This window comes from Triplophysa dalaica, chromosome 19 (assembly GCF_015846415.1).
Source record: "Triplophysa dalaica isolate WHDGS20190420 chromosome 19, ASM1584641v1, whole genome shotgun sequence".
In the NCBI taxonomy this organism is placed as follows: domain Eukaryota; kingdom Metazoa; phylum Chordata; class Actinopteri; order Cypriniformes; family Nemacheilidae; genus Triplophysa; species Triplophysa dalaica.
The window spans coordinates 12,410,511-12,428,086 of NC_079560.1; the positions used below are offsets into that span (position 1 = coordinate 12,410,511).

Here is a 17,576-nt window from a genome sequence, read left to right on the forward strand (position 1 = left end):
AGACAGTAACACAATACAGAGGGAATTCAATCTGCTGCGTTAAGTAGGTCGATCCAAACCAAATGAAATAAGAGAAGAAAAAGAGACTGAACTCTGAGAACATACAGCAGAAATACATAGCTTTATAATAAAGACTGTGACAGTTGGGGCTAGAAAACCATGGCAACCTAAGTGCAAATCATGCTGTAAACTGAACTGAATTGCACTCAGTGAACTACAGTCACACCGAGCTGATATAATCTCATGTAGCCATCTTGAGCTCACACCAACTCTCAGCGATGAATTCAATTCGCACCCTTCTTTTCTTTCATTTCCAGTGCAGAACATATCTCTGATCGTCAGGATTTTCATGCTTCAAATAGAGACTGACTGATGATTATAAATTAAGCGTGAAACAGGTATTTTTAGGCAAAATACGTCTTCTCATTGTTTACACTACATAAACAAACAGTATTATGCTTCAATTTGAAGCTACCTTCAAATGAGTCACATTGAACTCTTTGGTTTACCAAAGATTATTGTCAAGTTAAGGATTTCTGTACAAAGTTTTTTGTGTGAAAAGAAAGACAGTTCAGAAGAGAAAATGTTTCAATGTTTTTAAGTATCTATATAACTTTTACAATGATTAGTGCTCTTTTTCGCCATCATAACATTATGTACAGCACAGCAAACATTAGTCTCTGATGCTAAATTGGTTTTATAGTCACATGTGTTTATTTTGGTCATAACAGTGTTTTATGAGCAAAACAAATGCCACGATGACCTCACATGTGATTGAAAATAATAGACAAAAGTGTATGTTTAAGGGTTTAAGGGCTGTTTTTAAAGGGGAATCTTAAAGCGGGCATAACACACAGGGTTTCTGCCAGTCTTATATTAATCTTGAGTACCTTGAGTAGTACTGCATACTTCCTTTCTTTGAATATTATTTAGTTTGATCACTTTACGAATGTTTCTGAAAACATATGGCGCGTGCAGGGGGAGGGGTAGGCTGAATCAAATTATGTGCTCACTCATTGTCAACAAAACACAGACATCAGTTTCACTCACTGCATGCGGTTCATGTCCGGTATCTTTTAGCACTGGGACGGCTCCATATATCAGTTTTAAACGATCTCCAAATCCAGAGTTAAATCCACCGTTTATATAACATGCATCACCCAAATGCAGTGAACAAACAAACAACTGAACTTCGCGAGCGTATGCTCTCTCCTGTTTACAAGTCAAAGTGCGTCTGCACATGTTCCTTCTCCTGCTCTTTGGAGAATTGTCCAAAAATTACTAAGAAAAGTTGTTGCGAAACAGTTTTCCATGTTTGAAAAAAACTTTCCGAAACCTGTACCGAGCACAGAAATACTACATAATACGCCTAACTTGTTTTTTGACAAGTTGACCATGTTAAGCATGAAAAGACAGCATGTTTAACATTGTAAAGAAGACAGAATGCATGACATATCGTTGCAGGGTCGCTTTTAGGGAACAATTCACCTGTTTAGGCTGACTAAGATTGGGGATATAGTCAAAAATACATTGTTACACAGTATAATTTGTATGTAAATGTATATGCTAAATTGATGTCCTTGTAATAAAAATCTAAATTAATAATATGCATAAATTATAACAAATGCATCGAAGGTTCCATTGGATGTATGCACCTGGCCCCAAGGTATATAACTTCAGCTCTGTGTTTGGTTTTCGGTCTGGCTAGTGGCAAATAATACAACTAAAACTATTAATAATAGCAAATAAATACAAATAATACAAGAAACTATTTGTTGAATGGGTTGTATAAGTTTATCTTCTGCTGCTAACCCAAAATAATGGCAATAGACATACTTTTAACTTGCAATACGTAATTTACTTGTTATCAGAAATAATCTAAATGGATTTTATTTTTGCGGAAGTGTACAAGTCGTAAAGTTTAGGACACAAAAGCCTGCCTGCCCAGTAATACTTGTTTATTATATTGCTTTGAAACCGTCTATACTAAGCATTGACCTTTAGGCTCCTATATGTTTTATACTACTTTTGGCATGTTAAATTTGGAGATGCTCAAACGAGATGCAGGTGCTGTCATGGTTCTGCCACGTCTTGTCATGTTTTTCTAGTCTTGGGGTAGGATTATGACAGTACCATGTGTTTTGTGTGGAGAGAAACACATTAGTCTCTGTACAGGAGCTTTCGTCACTGTCATTTGCCAGAAAAACTATTTTTTGAAGCACGTTTTGGAGCTTCAAAAAAGCCACCCAATTCTGCCGCTTGGAAGTAAAAGTATACGTGGTATTATAACCCAGACTGCATTATTCTTCCAGACGAAAGTCATATTCAGTCAGGATGCCTTGAGGGTGATTAAAACATGGGGCAATTTTGTTTTGCCTAAGAATTATCGCTTTAAGAACCAGAAAATCGAATCTACAGTGATACACACATAATGTAATTTGCATCTATAATGATGCTAACCTCTGGTTACTATTGCGACCTTATTTATGGTCAATCAAAGGTTAAAGTTAAGGTTTTTTTTGGACACTGCAAATCTCTTAAGTCCAGCCAATATGCAGGAGACATGAAACAGTCATGTATTAAAAAATGTGTGTCTTGTCATATGTGACCCTGGACAACAAAACCAGTCTTATGGGTAAATTTGTCGAAACTGAGATTTTTACATAATCTGAAAGCTGAATAAATAAGCTTTTTCTTGATATATGTTTTGTTATGATAGGACAATACATGCCGGGGAGGCAACGGTTTAAACCTCTGGATTCTGAGGTTGCATAAAAATCTAAATATTGAGAAAATTGCCTTTAAAGTTGTTAATCAGAGGCACTGTAGCAGGCCATCCACTCTCAAAAATAAAGTTTTCATATATTTAGAGCAGAAAATTTACAAAATATCTATATGGAAAATAATCTTTACTTAATATTTCAATGGTTTCTGGCATACAAGAAAAATCGATAATTTTGACCCACACAATGTATTTTCGGCTTTTACTAAAAATGTTCTCGTGCTACTTAAGACTGGTTTTGTGATCCGGGGTCACATATTGTCTTAGATATAAATAGTCATAAGCAGCATGCTGTAAATAGTGTTTAAATGTCAATTTCCTACAGACACTTTATTTAGTCTTAAATGATTCTCCAGATCATTAAATCTCTGCAGCAGACCATGATTCATTCATTCTATTCTTGTAAAAATTGAAGCGTCTGTGGCACCGAGACTCAGTGAGACATTTCTTTGTCTTAAACAAAACATTTTTAAAAGTCATTCTCTAGTCATTTAGAGGTAGGTCCAGTTCATTTACAAATTTTATCATGTTAACAAACAGTACAAAATATCCAAATGTAATCCTTTGATTGCACACATTGTTAATGAGAAGCTAAAGTGATTTACTCACAACATCTGAAAGCCAGTGTGTACACACAAACAATAAAATTATGCAACAACATGTTACTTCTCACAACACAGAGAGCAATTTACCCTATAAAGTCAGGACTGTTAGTAACATTTACGGTTGTATAAAACTTCAGCATGTAGAAGCGTGTGTAGTTGACAGTTAGAACAATTCCTGAAGGTTTCTGACATTTTAACTCGCTTCTCTTTTGAATTATTTAGTAAATTTGGAAGACAAAGTCAACTTTACCAGAGTAGAAGTGCAGTGAGTGACCATTAATGTTTCAGTATGTTCTCTGTGGGGAGGAAAATAAACATGAAATATTCATTCGAGGACATGAATAGATGTTTTAGTTGTAAATGCATTATACATACTGTATGGTAGCACAAAGCATGACTGAAAATTCTTATTTACATAGATGTTTTACATTTATATGATGTTTCGAAAATATATAGGCTTTATTAACTTGCTACAGTTTAAATGCTGTGTAAAAGTTCAATTATACAAAGCCAGTTTTTAGATGGCAAGGGGTTTTAGTCATAATTTGAAATTGTCTATAATTATTTCTTTTTTTTGTTGTTGTTGATTAAATCAGACTTTTGCTGCTATATTTTTTGGTAGTCAAAAATGGTTCCATATTTTTGTATTTGATCATTTTTGCTGTTTCATAAACTGCTTACTGGATAGTTTTGTGATGATGTTATGTTACATTGTGACAATTTACCTCATATAATGTAACATTTTGCCCTATGATCAAAGTGTTCAGGGTCAACAAACATGTTTTTTTCTGGACAAGGTTGAATTTAGAAATTTGGGGAGGATCCATGTGTTCTTGATGACTCAAATAGGAAATTTTATGTACACTTTAGCTTTAATTCAACAAATACAATAACAACCAGCCAAAAAGGGGTAACAAAAGCTTTGTCCCCAAAATTTTGCTGATCAAAAATGCCTAATATTTAACCAAAATGTATTATAGCTTTAGAATCTCAATAAAAATAAATCTACCCTGGAAATTATTCAACAAAACCTGTTCTTAGCATGAGGTTCAGAGTAAGTGTTTAATTCCAGAATCAGACAACCTTGATCTATAACAGCAGCAACATGGAGATTAAATTTGGGACTGGAAAAACAACACAACCATATGAGGTTTGTTTGAATCTCAAACATCACATTTGGTTAAACCACATTAAGGAAACATTTCAATTTATTAAAACAACTGCACTAGTCTGATAGTCACTTTAATTATCTTAGTTCATTTAGTGGTTGCCACGATACCACAGCATTTATTTATATAAGGTTATTAAGGAAATTAACTCTAGTACTTTCCAGGTATACATCTGACGCAAAGGCCATGAGCAATATTGACATTACAAACATAACCTCAACGTGTGTTTGTTTTCCTCAAATGACAAGGACACTAACTACGTAATAGTACTGTAGTCTTAAATTACAGTATTACAGTATAAATACCATGGTTATAAAACGATATAACACTCAAGTGAGTAACTGAATATTCTGTGATACTTCAGTACGCTTATTCATAAAAGAAACTATATTATGCAACTGCAATCTTCAAAGTGCTGTGTACCGTTTGCCTCTGGCTAGACTGTGAAAGAATGAGTTGTTATTTGGGGAGGATCCACGTGTGCTTATAGCTGTAACTATTATTGAGTCACATAGGAGTGTTTATGTACACTCGCTTTAATTCAACAAATACAATAACAACCAGTCATAAATTGGTAACAAATGATTTGTCTCAAATCTTACTGAGCACAAAACTTTTGGTAGAATGCCTAATATTTAACCTGAAGGTATATAAAAACAATTTTAAGGCTTATCTTTGTTGTGGCTCATTTCAACTATATTTCGATATGCTATTTACATTTAAAGGGTCATGATATAATTATTTGGCAGGAGTTCGACCTGTCCATCAAACAAGCACAGAGGGACTTTAGGATCTATAGGCTAATAGCCAAAATGTTATACTAATTCAGACAGTTTTTCAGGATTTTGGCAGTACAACACTGTCACTGACGTTAAATTGAAACAGCATTTTAGGAAATCACGTTGACTTTACAATCGCAAAACAGTCGGATAAGCTATTTCTGTTAGGCCTTCATTTGCTTCTTGTCTGATGACACGGTATAATTTTGACAAACAGCAGCTTTAAGGCCTTGAAAATAGAGGGAGTCTCTACTTGTAGGAAAATCTTGTTGCTATGCTGCCATCTGCTGTCTATACAGAATTAAATTATTACCATGTATGTTTTTAAAATATGTTTTTAAAAACGACTTAAATATCTTAATTTAACTAAGGTCCAGTCCTGGTATAAGATAATCCCTATCCGGGAAACCCCCATTAGAGATACTTGTTTCATACATAAACAACAACAAATGTGTGTGTTGTGTATTTGTCAGGGGATGACGCTGTAGTCCACATGTTGTTGCCTATGAAAGGTACAGAGTCAGAATGGAAGTGGGTTGCACCTGCTGCCAATCATGTGATGCCTGGGTATGTTGGCTTGCTTATGGACTTGAATAAATCTATAAGAATTGAGAACTTTCGTGTCCTTATGCCTTTGATTATCTCGATTGAAACATAACAAATTGGCAACGAGGATGTCTGCTATTGCTTCTTTTCCTACGCTATTCTTCCCACGCCTGGTGAGCCATCTATACCTGTGGACGTATGGCTAAAGATGTTTTAGAGCAAGTTGCAAGAAAGCGAACTTTGTTTCTTCATTGGGAACAGAGGGTCAGAGACTGTTTTATACGTTACCAAATGAAGGAGGGACAATGGAGGATGCTATCTAGACTTTGAAATGCACTTTATTCCTCGACGTAATGTTGTTGCTGAGCGTCATGCATTTAGAAGACAAAGTTAAACACCGGGGGAAACAATCCTGCAGTAGGTGCTTCCTTCGGGAACCACATTTACATTTATTCATTTGATAGACGCTTTTATCCAAAGGGACTTTCAAGTAGGAGAGCATAGAAACATTTTGTCAACACGCTAAACAGTCCCGTTAGTTTACAAGGCCATGCTACTAGGAGGATTAAAGCTGGAGTAAGCAAAGGAGAGAATCAACAACAAGAAATTTGACAGACGGAGCGACACATGCTCAAATGTGTCATGGATGGCCTTCTTCATCAGCTGCTGTGGACGTTGCTTTATGTCCATATTTTCAAGTTCGTGATGAAGTTACTGTGCAAAAGGACTACGTATTTAGAGGATCACGCCTTGTTGTTCCTGCCTCATTACGACGTGTCTTGGTGAATCTGGCACATGAAGGTCATCAAGGAATAGACGAAACAGCGCATTATTGAACTTTACTGGTGGCCTGGGATTGGCTGCTTGGTTAATGAACAGATTAAGAGTTGTGAAGTTTGCTTGTCTTCTGATAAGACTACAAATGTCTGTGTTGCACCTTCACAACCTGTGCCTTTCCCATCTGTGCCATGGGAAAACGTGGCTGTTGGCATTGTTGGCCCATTTAAACTGCTACCTGGGATTGTCGGTATATTATGACACTGATTGACTAGTACATTTTCAGAAGTAGCATTCACTTCTTTAATCACAAGTAAAAATGTGATCAACTTCTTGACATCAGTTTTCAGCAGATTTGTAAATCCTCACTACATTGCATCTGACAATGGATGTCAATTCAAGTCAGTGGAGTTTGCTGCATTTCTAAGAACTAGAGATATTCAACACATACATTACATACGTCAGTGTCTCATCCAGCTGCATATGGAGCTATTGAAAGGTTTAATCGAGTACTGAAAGTTGTATTCAATCTGCTATTCTGTCTGGAAACGCCCAAATTCAACAGTAACAGAGTTTCTTCAAACCTACCGTGCTACTCCTGATCTCTGCTACTGGACAGTCTCCTTCTGAATTACTTTGTAGTAGGAAAATGCGTAATCTTCTCAATGTTCTCTCTCTTCATATTGCTTTTAAGGATGCTGCTGTGAGTCATAGTATCATTTGGCTCAAAAGAAGATGAAAATATACACAGACCTGAGACAAAGAGCATGTAGTCCTAAATTCAAACCTGGAGACTGGGTCCGTATTAAAGTCTAGTTCACGTTTCAAAAGGACATCATAGCTTCTCAAAGCCTTTTAAAAATGTTTGTCAGCTTGGTTCATGCACTTACCAGGTGTCAGATGCGAAAACTTGGCATGCCTCTCATCTTTCTCCAGCTTGGGCATCTATGGACAACTATATTGAGAATGAACTTGTGCCCTTGCCTCTCCAATCTGCTCCTTCTACTGTGTTTACTAAAAGTGAACTTGTGAACTTACCTACTCAAGTTGTTCCTCCATCTGCTCCTGAAAGCTCCTCATCACGAGTGAAACATCCTCCTCGTTGGTTGCATGAATATCTTACTTAGTACTTAAGACAGTCATTCTCGTGTGCTAAATGAGAAATGAATTATGGTTTAAAATGCATGGTTACTGAATGTGATATGTATTGTTGAACTATTTGTAATATGTTGCCAATCATGTAATTCCTGCTATGTTGGCTTGCTTACGGACTTGAATAAATCTTTAATAATTGAGAACCTTTGTGTCCTCATACTTTGGATTATCTGGATTGAAACATAACACAAATAAAACCACAAATGAAGGAATAAACCGGGAAACAGTGAAAGTCGAGCCAACAGAGGATCAACAGGGAGGCAGCGCTATCTTGTGGTCATATATTGGTCACTCAACCCACTTAAAATATAACGCTTCGGAAATAAACCAGCACTATTGCTTCATTGCAAACGTATTTATTAAAGAATGTGATGAATCAAGAATGTAGAACCCCAATGCAGTGCTCAGACAATGTGGTGAATAAATCATAGTATTGGTCCATGACCTGCTTCATGATATGTGCAGAATTCTCACTCATGCCGCATGCACAAAAAAAAGCGCAAAATGGACAGATATGCCTTCGGGAAAAGCACAGGTACGTCAATAATAAATACAAAAAATAAAATTCTAGTACATATTTACAAACATTAATCTGTAGCTTGAATAGATGACTGAAATCTTAAGTAAGATGAATGAGCTAAGAAATAGTCATTGTGGAATGTTTCGTATGATCTTAAGAGCCGTTCACACAGGACTCATCCCTGCCTTCAAAAAAATGTTGATTCTTTTTCTATCCCATTTTTGAACTTTGTTATCCTGATTCTGAATAACAAAGGCTTTCAACATAATGTTTGCATATTTTACTTATGGGTTGTGTCCCAAATGCCCTGTCTAGAGTATACTTTGTAAAGGGCTACTGTGGTCCAAGCTGGATTGTTGGTTTCTAGAACATTCTGGGAAGGTTAGTTTTTGGTTGTTAACCAAATGTACAACCAGAGAAACATTCTAGGTTGATCAAGGTTTTCGACTGTTGTGTCACTTTGCTGTAATCTCATGGCTGCCACATTTTAAAACATGATAGAAGCTGATCATAATCATTTTTTAAGGTGTTTAAGACACCTGCTGTGTGTTGCATCCAAGCAATATGCCTATCCAGCTAAATATTTTGTCCCCATAATGTTCTGAGTAGGTTAGTTTTTGTTCGCAAAATTTCAAACTTATAAATAATTACTAAGGAAGATTATTTTTAGGTTGTCTATAAATAACCTTTCTTGCAACGTTCTGGCAATGTTATTTATTGGTTGCAGGAATAACACCTAAAAAACAATATTTTTTGTTTCCCAAAAAGTTACAAATGGGAAGCAAATACTCATGTTAGGGTAACATTCTGTGTTTGTTAGGTAAATGTTTTTAAACACATGAGTGAGTGTGTCTTGTGTGAACAGCTCCCAATTGGTATGAAAACAGCGTTTTTCAACATTTGGCTCAACATAAATAAACAGTGTTATAAAGGATTCTTGTAACTGGACAGTCAGTGTTATAAAATCTGTAATTTAGAGAATTGCAGCAGATGAACCAGATGTTGGAAAAACATTCAACAATGAATCCAAAACCTTTTAGAATGACAGGTCAGAGAAATATTGCAAAATGTTTTTTGGTGTCCAAATACAAATCATGATTATAGGGCCTCTTCATTACAAAACAGGGACACATGCAACCAGCTTTCATTCGAGTGCATTCATAATATCCTTTTGATCTTGCAGACTGAAGCTGACGAATGGAAATTCAAATTCTCTCCTGTGTTTATTCCATCTGTTTTCAAACGTGGCAAATCCCCGCAAAGGTTTTTTGCATTTTCGTTAAGCGTCGATTACGGTCGTTTTTCTTTCAGGATCGCATGTGTTGAAACGCCTCAACAGACACCGCACAAAAGACTGAGATCTGCTGCAATTTCCTGAATAATAACATAAATGCCATGAGTGAGTGTAGCGGCTTTAAAATCCCTCGAAAAAAGACTCACAAAACACCACAGGATCAACAGGGATAAGCAAACACAAGAAGCTATTTCTCAGTCTCCTGGTTTTTCCTCTTCTCTGCAAGGAGCTCTTGGATTCTTTTATTTTTCGTTTTCTCTCGGAATGGGAATAGCTTTCTGGGTATGGGGTGGTTGTGTGAGACTTCATTTGTATTGACAATGCTGTAAGAAACGTCAATGGAGTTATTCTCCTTCTTATCATTTGATTTATGGAGCCTTATTATAGCAGGAGGGCTTGTCGCAGTCATTCGAGTGGTGTCGAGGTCATCATGAGCACTTGTGTATTGGGGAGTGGTTGGCCATGGCTTTGTAGATGGAGAGATGTACTCCACTATATGTACTGTTGAAGTTTCACTCCATGTTTCCTCCTCGCTGAAGGGGACGCTGGTATCTTCTTCAAAATGGGCCGTGCTGGGACGGCGATTGTCTGTAGTGGGAAAAGGGCTCTTGTTGTTGGTGGGGGTCAAAGTGGTCACGCAGTTCGAAGGTGTAGGGTCGGTGGTGGGTCTCCATCTGCTTACTGATGGTGTGATTGTTAAAGGGGTTTTGGGCTTCGGTGTGGTGTGAGCAGGAATGGAGGTTATTGAAGGTGCAAAAGTGGTGAAGGTCCAGGGTCTGGTAAGGTTGAATTCAGCAGTGTAGTTGCCTTCTTTGCAGGATTTGCAGCACATCTGCCTGTAGCCGGGATTGGAGCAATATTTATTGAGAACTTGCATCCGACAGAAAATGGATTTGTCTCCTTTGCAGCGTAACCCTGGAAAACAAATCAAGAGACTTACAACATAAGTTTTTGCATATTTCTAAGTATAATTTAAAGTTGCAATGTGATGGAGATTATAGCGGCATCTAGTGGTGAGGATGCAAATTGCAAGCAATGGCTCACTCCACCGCTCACCACTCCCTTTCAAAGCACTACGGTGGCTGACACAGAACTAAGATGAACACATGGTTATGTATATTATATTTAATTTCTTTCAATAGATCCTATAAAAAATACACATAGCACCTTTAAATATTGACCAGTGTGATAAATTGCTGTAACTTATTAAAACAAGTTGAAATGGATCAACTTGTTTGGATGAGGAAAAGCAATTTCTATTTTTTTCCTTGACTTGGTAGTGTGGATGTAAAATGTAAGACTTCAATATAGCCATATGAAAATAATTAGTAATATATTGAAAAAAGGAAAAAAAGAAATGGAAAAGTTAAATAGAGTTAGTAAGCAATAGCGAAACAAGTCATTTTTTATCTGTTGCATAAAATTAAAAGCACAAGCACAGAGAGTGTAAATGTCCAATATATTACTTGACCCTTTATTCCCATAAATACAGCTTACAAGAAACCACATTAGTTACACAGAGACTCTCTGTCAAGTGCTCTATAGAGCGTGTACAACACATAAAACGTTTCTCATTACAATGTAAACTGTTTTGAAATGTCACACCATTCACAGTTAAGAAAACACTTTGGTTAAACATCTCATAACACCATCAAATCCATTTAAATTGTACACAATTCTGAGGAATATAGCTGTAAAAATGATAATGGCACATCCTTGATGACCACAACACGATGTAATCCCAGATAGCAAAATTAGATGCTCCACACTGGAATGAAAGTGTAATGTCAAGTACAACCTGCAGGGGACAGCATTTAGCAGCGTACCAGGACCAAACGCTGCCGTCAACACCACTTTAAATGTCATTAATATCAGGTTTAACATTAGTCTTCTCATATGTAATGTGAAAAATTCAGATGTGAACTGGCAAAACAGTTTTAGTAAATGCTACTGTGCTTCTTTATTGCAAACCTTGTCTTGTGTGTTTGATGTTTAACCTGGACCCTGTTTATTTATTTCACTTGGATGAAGAATCATTACTAATAAAAACAGCAATACCTCAAACGCACACACATACATTACGCAGACATGAATACACTTTATAATCCTCTAAAATATCATATTAACATTAAAGCCCCAGTGAAATAAAAAAATAAAATGCCTAGTTTTTCCCAAAAACATTACAGCGTTTATTGTAAATAGTTTATTATTGTGGGTTATTCTGTTTTTTTAATTCGTGTTTCCTAATAATCTTTAGTTAAAGTCTGAAAATGCACTTGCTTCCTGATAAGAGTGGGCGGAGTCCGTTAACTCCTCCCCTTTAACTGTCAGTCTACTGCCAATCCCATTTCAAATAGCAATGGTTGTTTGTATACATCAAAAGCCACGTCCACTATTTTTCTCATTAGAAATTTATCTCGGAAATGTGTCAAAATACGAAGGTAAAAACAATCGCAACTTCCGGTTCAAGGGACTTTTAATACTCTGAGCTCCTTCATAATAAAAGTCTCTCAAATCAGGCAAGGAAACTTGGCCTGTAAGGTCAAGATACATATACAATATTTTTGATACAGGTGTAAGAGATAACAGTCATTTAATACGTTGTTAAGGTTACTAAGTATGTCAACATAATTTAATATATATATATATATATACATAAATATATCTACATAGACACAAGTTGTTGTATAGCTTATAAAAGGCCTTTAGGCATATCGTCTGCATTGCTTAAGCTTTGTCTTTTCACACATTTTCAATCATGATAAGTGAGAGACCACGATATAAACATCTGAGAACCAGCAGCTATCGGACTTGACTGTAAACATCCACAATTTGTGGATTTTTAGTTTCTTTCTGATAGCTGCCTTGGTTTGGTGGGCATGCAGACTTAGTGATACCAATGTCACATCTCTTTAACCTAAATTAAGGCAAAAAGTTTTTGATGCGAGTGAAAAATAAACACTTTTTACAAGTTATGCAGAAGCATGAGGTATTTTTTACCCTTCACTTCAAGGTCAAACATCAACACGCAACCAAAATCTAAAATAAAATATACTGTTAAATAGTGCATGTGATTTATGAAAATGTAGGCTACCAGTTTTCCTCAGCATCACTACAGAAACATTTTATGGTAAAAAAATTAAAGGTGCACTTGGCAATATTTTTCTCACCGAGAATGAATGCTTTATCTCTAAAGTAATTAATTGTTTATTTACATAAAATTGAAAACCATGTAACTCACATGAGTCTAATAAAAGAGTTATTTTACATAGAAATGGTCGTCTCATGGTGGCGGCCATTTTGAGATCACATGACTCATCAATACTACTCACTTCATCTCAGTAACCCCTGTTATTAGACACTTTCTTAAAAAAAATAAAAAAAAAGGGCTGACTGCAAATTGTGCATTATCACAATTGCTTTTTTGTGGCCAAGTAAACAAATAACTGAATGCACCTTTAAAGAATGAAAGCTGTTTTTTGTATTGTGATCTGTATCTGCTCTTAAACCACTACTCGAGAAAAGATCTACAAAAATACATGACATTTACTGGTCAAAACATGTTGTGATTATAACTTCATCTTCTAATAGATATACAGTCTTTATGCTAATAGTGTATATGCATATTATTAAAATCAAGTTGACCGGAACGTTTCAGTCACTAGTGATAACAAAACCATTCCGATAAACAGAGAACACTTTTCCGTTTCCTTATTATGATTCTCCCTGGAAGTCAACAACAGTCATATCCATATTACCTGACACAGCCTAACCATCACGGCGTTTTAAAAACCCTTTCAAGTTTTGACTGCCCTCTTTCGACGCAATTTCAGAGGCAGTGTTTACCCCTCAGCCCTGCAGAGACAATGTGGAGAGCGGACAAGGGCAGAGCAAAGAAACAGCCTGCAGAATTCCCTCAGAGGGAGAAGTTAGGTGTAGGAGCAGATTGAGAGGGTCAAGGCAAAGTGTAACAGAGCCAGAGTGTAAGAGAGAGAGGAAGAGTCCATGTCAGAGCAGCCGTGCAGCACACAGAAGGCTCCTGACTGGAGAACGGCCGTTTACTAGAGGAGATCTTGGGTGCGGGGAGCTCGGGGTCTGCTCTGGAGAGCCACTGGATGAGGAAGTTCCCTCGGTCATCTGAAGGTTGAGAGAAAAACGGTTGAGATGTTTCAGTAAAATCAATGGTTTGGATAAAGGAAGATAAACTGAAGTCCTAAAGCTGAAGTGTGTAATCGTGACTTTTTATTACAGATACAGCGTTTGGTTACACATATTTCAGGCATTTTTTTGTAATAGTGAATTACACACATCACTTCTATATTTACTATGTACATAACTATGAGGTAACTCACTTGCACATGGGGTCAGCAGACAGGTTTTGATGTTCTCAGGTTTGTTGTCCATACAGATGCCGATGGCATTGTCAGGGGTGCTGCACATAACCTGCCGTTCCTGAGTTCCATTACCACACGTCACCGAGCACTATACACACATACAAAACATATAAACATGCATATATACACTCTAAAAATGCTGGGTTCATCCCTACACTTGTATAAAAGGGTGCTACAAACGTTCTTGACATCATTTTTGGTTCCTCTACGAACTACTTACTAAAATGTTTTTTTAGTTTAATGAACTTTTTTCCACTACAAAGAACCTTTTGTGAAACAGAAAAGTCGTGTGAATGTTTGACAACCACACTCCTGTCTTGTTTAAATAACCTTAACAAAATGTTATATTATTCATCGTAAGTTGTAAAATAATATACTATATATTATACTTCATTTAAGTTTGCAACGTAATAGTACCGGAAAAGGGTGGAATCTGCTCTGACCCAGATCGTTTGTTTGCTGCAATATGCTGCGATTGTCGTCAACTGGCAACCGAGCTGTCGAAACACACTAGTGGGTAAATCATCAGTGGGCGGGGTCACACGCACCGAAACCAAAACAGGCATTCCGGCACGGATCACACATTTCAGAGTGGAATAACTGGCTATAGCATTGTTTTTTGGACAAACCAATAGATGAACTTAATATGTTTGTAGATATTTATGAAAACAATAAGGTATTGTTTTGATTTAATTAGTGGTGGGCATAGATTAATTTTTTTAATCTATATTAATCTAGATTAATTCCAAGATTAATCTAGATTAATCTAGATTAAAATGGCTCATTTGAATTCTGCCGAAGGCATTCAGAATATGTGTGCTACCCAAATAATGACTAAAAGTAAGTCTTTGAGAACGGGTTTCTCAAGCCAGGTGGCGCATTAGACCAGGGGCTCATCTCCTGTTTCCAAAATGCATCACAAACTGCTTGAGAAAGCTGTTCTACTATGATAATTGGTGATGAAAATTAAATTATGTTCAATAAGATGAACTTGTGTTTACTTCCGCATTAGCTAAGGGATGATTTGCGTTTAGGTGGTACTTGAGACTGGAAGAGCTCCTACAGTACATTTACATTTAGTCATTTAGCAGACGCTTTTATCCAAAGCGATTTACAAAGAGTGAGGGAGCAACAAGCGATATGTCATACAGGAGCCATAATACATTAGATCTCAATACAAAGTTACTGGTTTCAACTAAAGCTAGACCACTACCTGTTCACGAGTTCACCTATGCAGATAATAAACGGTTAGCAGAAGTGTAAAAGGTATGCGTGTTTGGCGTGCTGTCCGGGGAGCGGGCTCCGAGCTCGCCGGTTCCTTCTGAACCCGGAACACTCCCCCTGCTAGGGTGAGTGTCCCGAGCTCGGAAACGGCCCGAACCCAGAGCAAACCCCCCGGATTCTGCTAACAGGGGAGTTCGGGGGAAGGAGCTGGGGAGGTGGGGTGGGTGTTAGAAACAGAAGAGATGTCGCAGGTAAGAGGTCTTGCTTATTTATGGGCTGGCTCGCTTAGCAGGTAGGGTGGAAGCCATGATTGCTGATTGCGAACCAGCCGGGTTTGATTATATGCTCCGGCTCCTCCCGAACTTTGTTTATAAAACATCATTTCACGAGTTCACCTATGCAGATAATAAACGGTTAGCAGAAGTGTAAAAGGTATGCGTGTTTGGCGTGCTGTCCGGGGAGCAGGCTCCGAGCTCGCCGGTTCCTTCTGAACCCGGAACACTCCCCCTGCTAGGGTGAGTGTCCCGAGCTCGGAAACGGCCCGAACCCAGAGCAAACCCCCCAAAGGCGTAGAACTAGACAGCAGCCGGACAGCGCATACCCCCCAAAGGCGAGGCTAGAGGCTGCGTGGTGTGCGAGTGGGTAGTTGATGTGAGCTCCGGCGAGAGCGGATGGAACTGCGGTGCAAGGGATGACACTCTTGATAGGGCAAGTTCCTGCTGTGGCGTGGATGATAGCTGGCCTGATGAGTTGAAATAGCTGGGTTGGAAATGGGAACTGATTATTTTGTGTGGGAGGGTGTGTAGACAAGGCGAGCCCCCTGTGGGGGGGAAACTTGGGTGGGAAGGGCTGAGGAAGGTTGTGACTGCTGCGGCAGAGCACTAGGAAGAAGCACGGGCCCCTGCGGGGGCGGTCGCTGCGGCGATACTGGCTTCGGGAAGGAAGGTGAGTGGGAGGATTTGGATAATGGTGTTGACTGCTGCGGCAGAGCACTGGAGGAAGCAACGGCCCCTGCGGGGGCGGTCGCTGAGGCGATACTGGCTTCGGGAAGGTGACTTGGAGGGACTGGATAGTGGTTGTGACTGCTGCGGCAGAGCACGAGGAAGAAGCAGAGCATGAGGAAGAAGCACGGGCCCCTGCGGGGGCGGTCGCTGCGGCGATACTGGCTTCGGGAAGGTGGCTGGGAGGAATTGGATAGAGGTTGTGACTGCTGCGGCAGAGCATGAGGAAGAAGCACGGGCCCCTGCGGGGGCGGTCGCTGCGGCGATACTGGCTTCGGGAAGGTGGCTGGGAGGAATTGGATAGAGGTTGTGACTGCTGCGGCAGAGCGTGAGGAAGAAGCACGGGCCCCTGCGGGGGCGTTCGCTGCGGCGATACTGGCTTTGGGAAGGTGGCTGGGAGGAATTGGATTAAGGTTGTGTCTGCTGCGGCAGTGGACGAGGAGGAAGCACGGGCCCCTGCGGGGGCGGTCGCTGCGGCGATACTGGCTTCGGGAAGGTGACTGGGAGGGATTGGATAAAGGTTGCGACTGCTGCGCCAGAGCACGGGATGAAGCGCGGGCCCCTGCGGGGGCGGTCGCTGCGGCGATACTGGCTTCGGGATGGAGACTGGGAGGGATTGGACGGTGGTTGTGACTGCTGCGGCAGAGCACGGGAGGAAGCACGGGCCCCTGCGGGGGCGGTCGCTGCGGCGATACTGGCTTCGGGAAGGTGACATGGGGAGGGATTGGATTATGGTTGTGACTGCTGCGGCAGAGCACGGGGCCGAAGCACGGGGCCCTGCGGGGACGGTCGCTGCGGCGATACTGGCTTCTGTAGAATTGGTGTCTGCTGCGGCAGAGCATGAGTTTGCTGCGAGAGAGTATAGAAAGCATTGGCCCCTGAGGCTTCTGATGAAACGCTTTTGCTGCGTTGGATCGTTGGGGGGAAACAGGGCTCTGGCCGAACTGAGGGTGGCTGGGGATTTCTTATTTGATACTTAGATGAGTCTGGTGATGAGTGTCCGATGGGCTTCTCTGATGAGGGCCCGGTCAGACCTGATGTAAGTCTTGAATGCTTCAGATGACCAGCGTCCGAGCGCTTGAATCTGAAGTTGAGAAAGGCCCTTTTGTGATCCTGTAGTTGCTGCGCCAATGCGGAATGAATGACTAGAGAAATGGTCTGCTGGAATGCCGGAGTGGAGCAAAACTGACTTCAGGTGTTTTTGGAACCAGAAGCGTGTGACGGGTAGGTTTGAATCGTCTACGAAGAGCGGTTCGGATGGTGATTTGACTTGAGATCTTCTAAAACGGAGGTAGGCTACGAGGGTTTGGTATGGCTGGAGTGGAGTTTG

The 17,576-nt window shown here is 39.5% G+C and overlaps 1 protein-coding gene across 1 annotated transcript in view; it reads right to left on the minus strand.

The window, feature by feature from the left end:
• Positions 1–8,153: 8,153 nt before the first annotated feature.
• Positions 8,154–17,576, minus strand: part of adamts2a (ADAM metallopeptidase with thrombospondin type 1 motif, 2a) — a 69,125-nt gene continuing 59,702 nt past the window's right edge. The window contains exons 20-22 of the mRNA XM_056730870.1: positions 13,980–14,109; positions 13,690–13,764; positions 8,154–10,542 (exon numbers count right to left, since the gene is read on the minus strand). Of these exons, the coding sequence (XP_056586848.1) occupies positions 9,815–10,542; positions 13,690–13,764; positions 13,980–14,109 (933 nt within the window). The 3' untranslated portion in view covers positions 8,154–9,814. The remainder of the gene's footprint in view (positions 10,543–13,689; positions 13,765–13,979; positions 14,110–17,576) is intronic.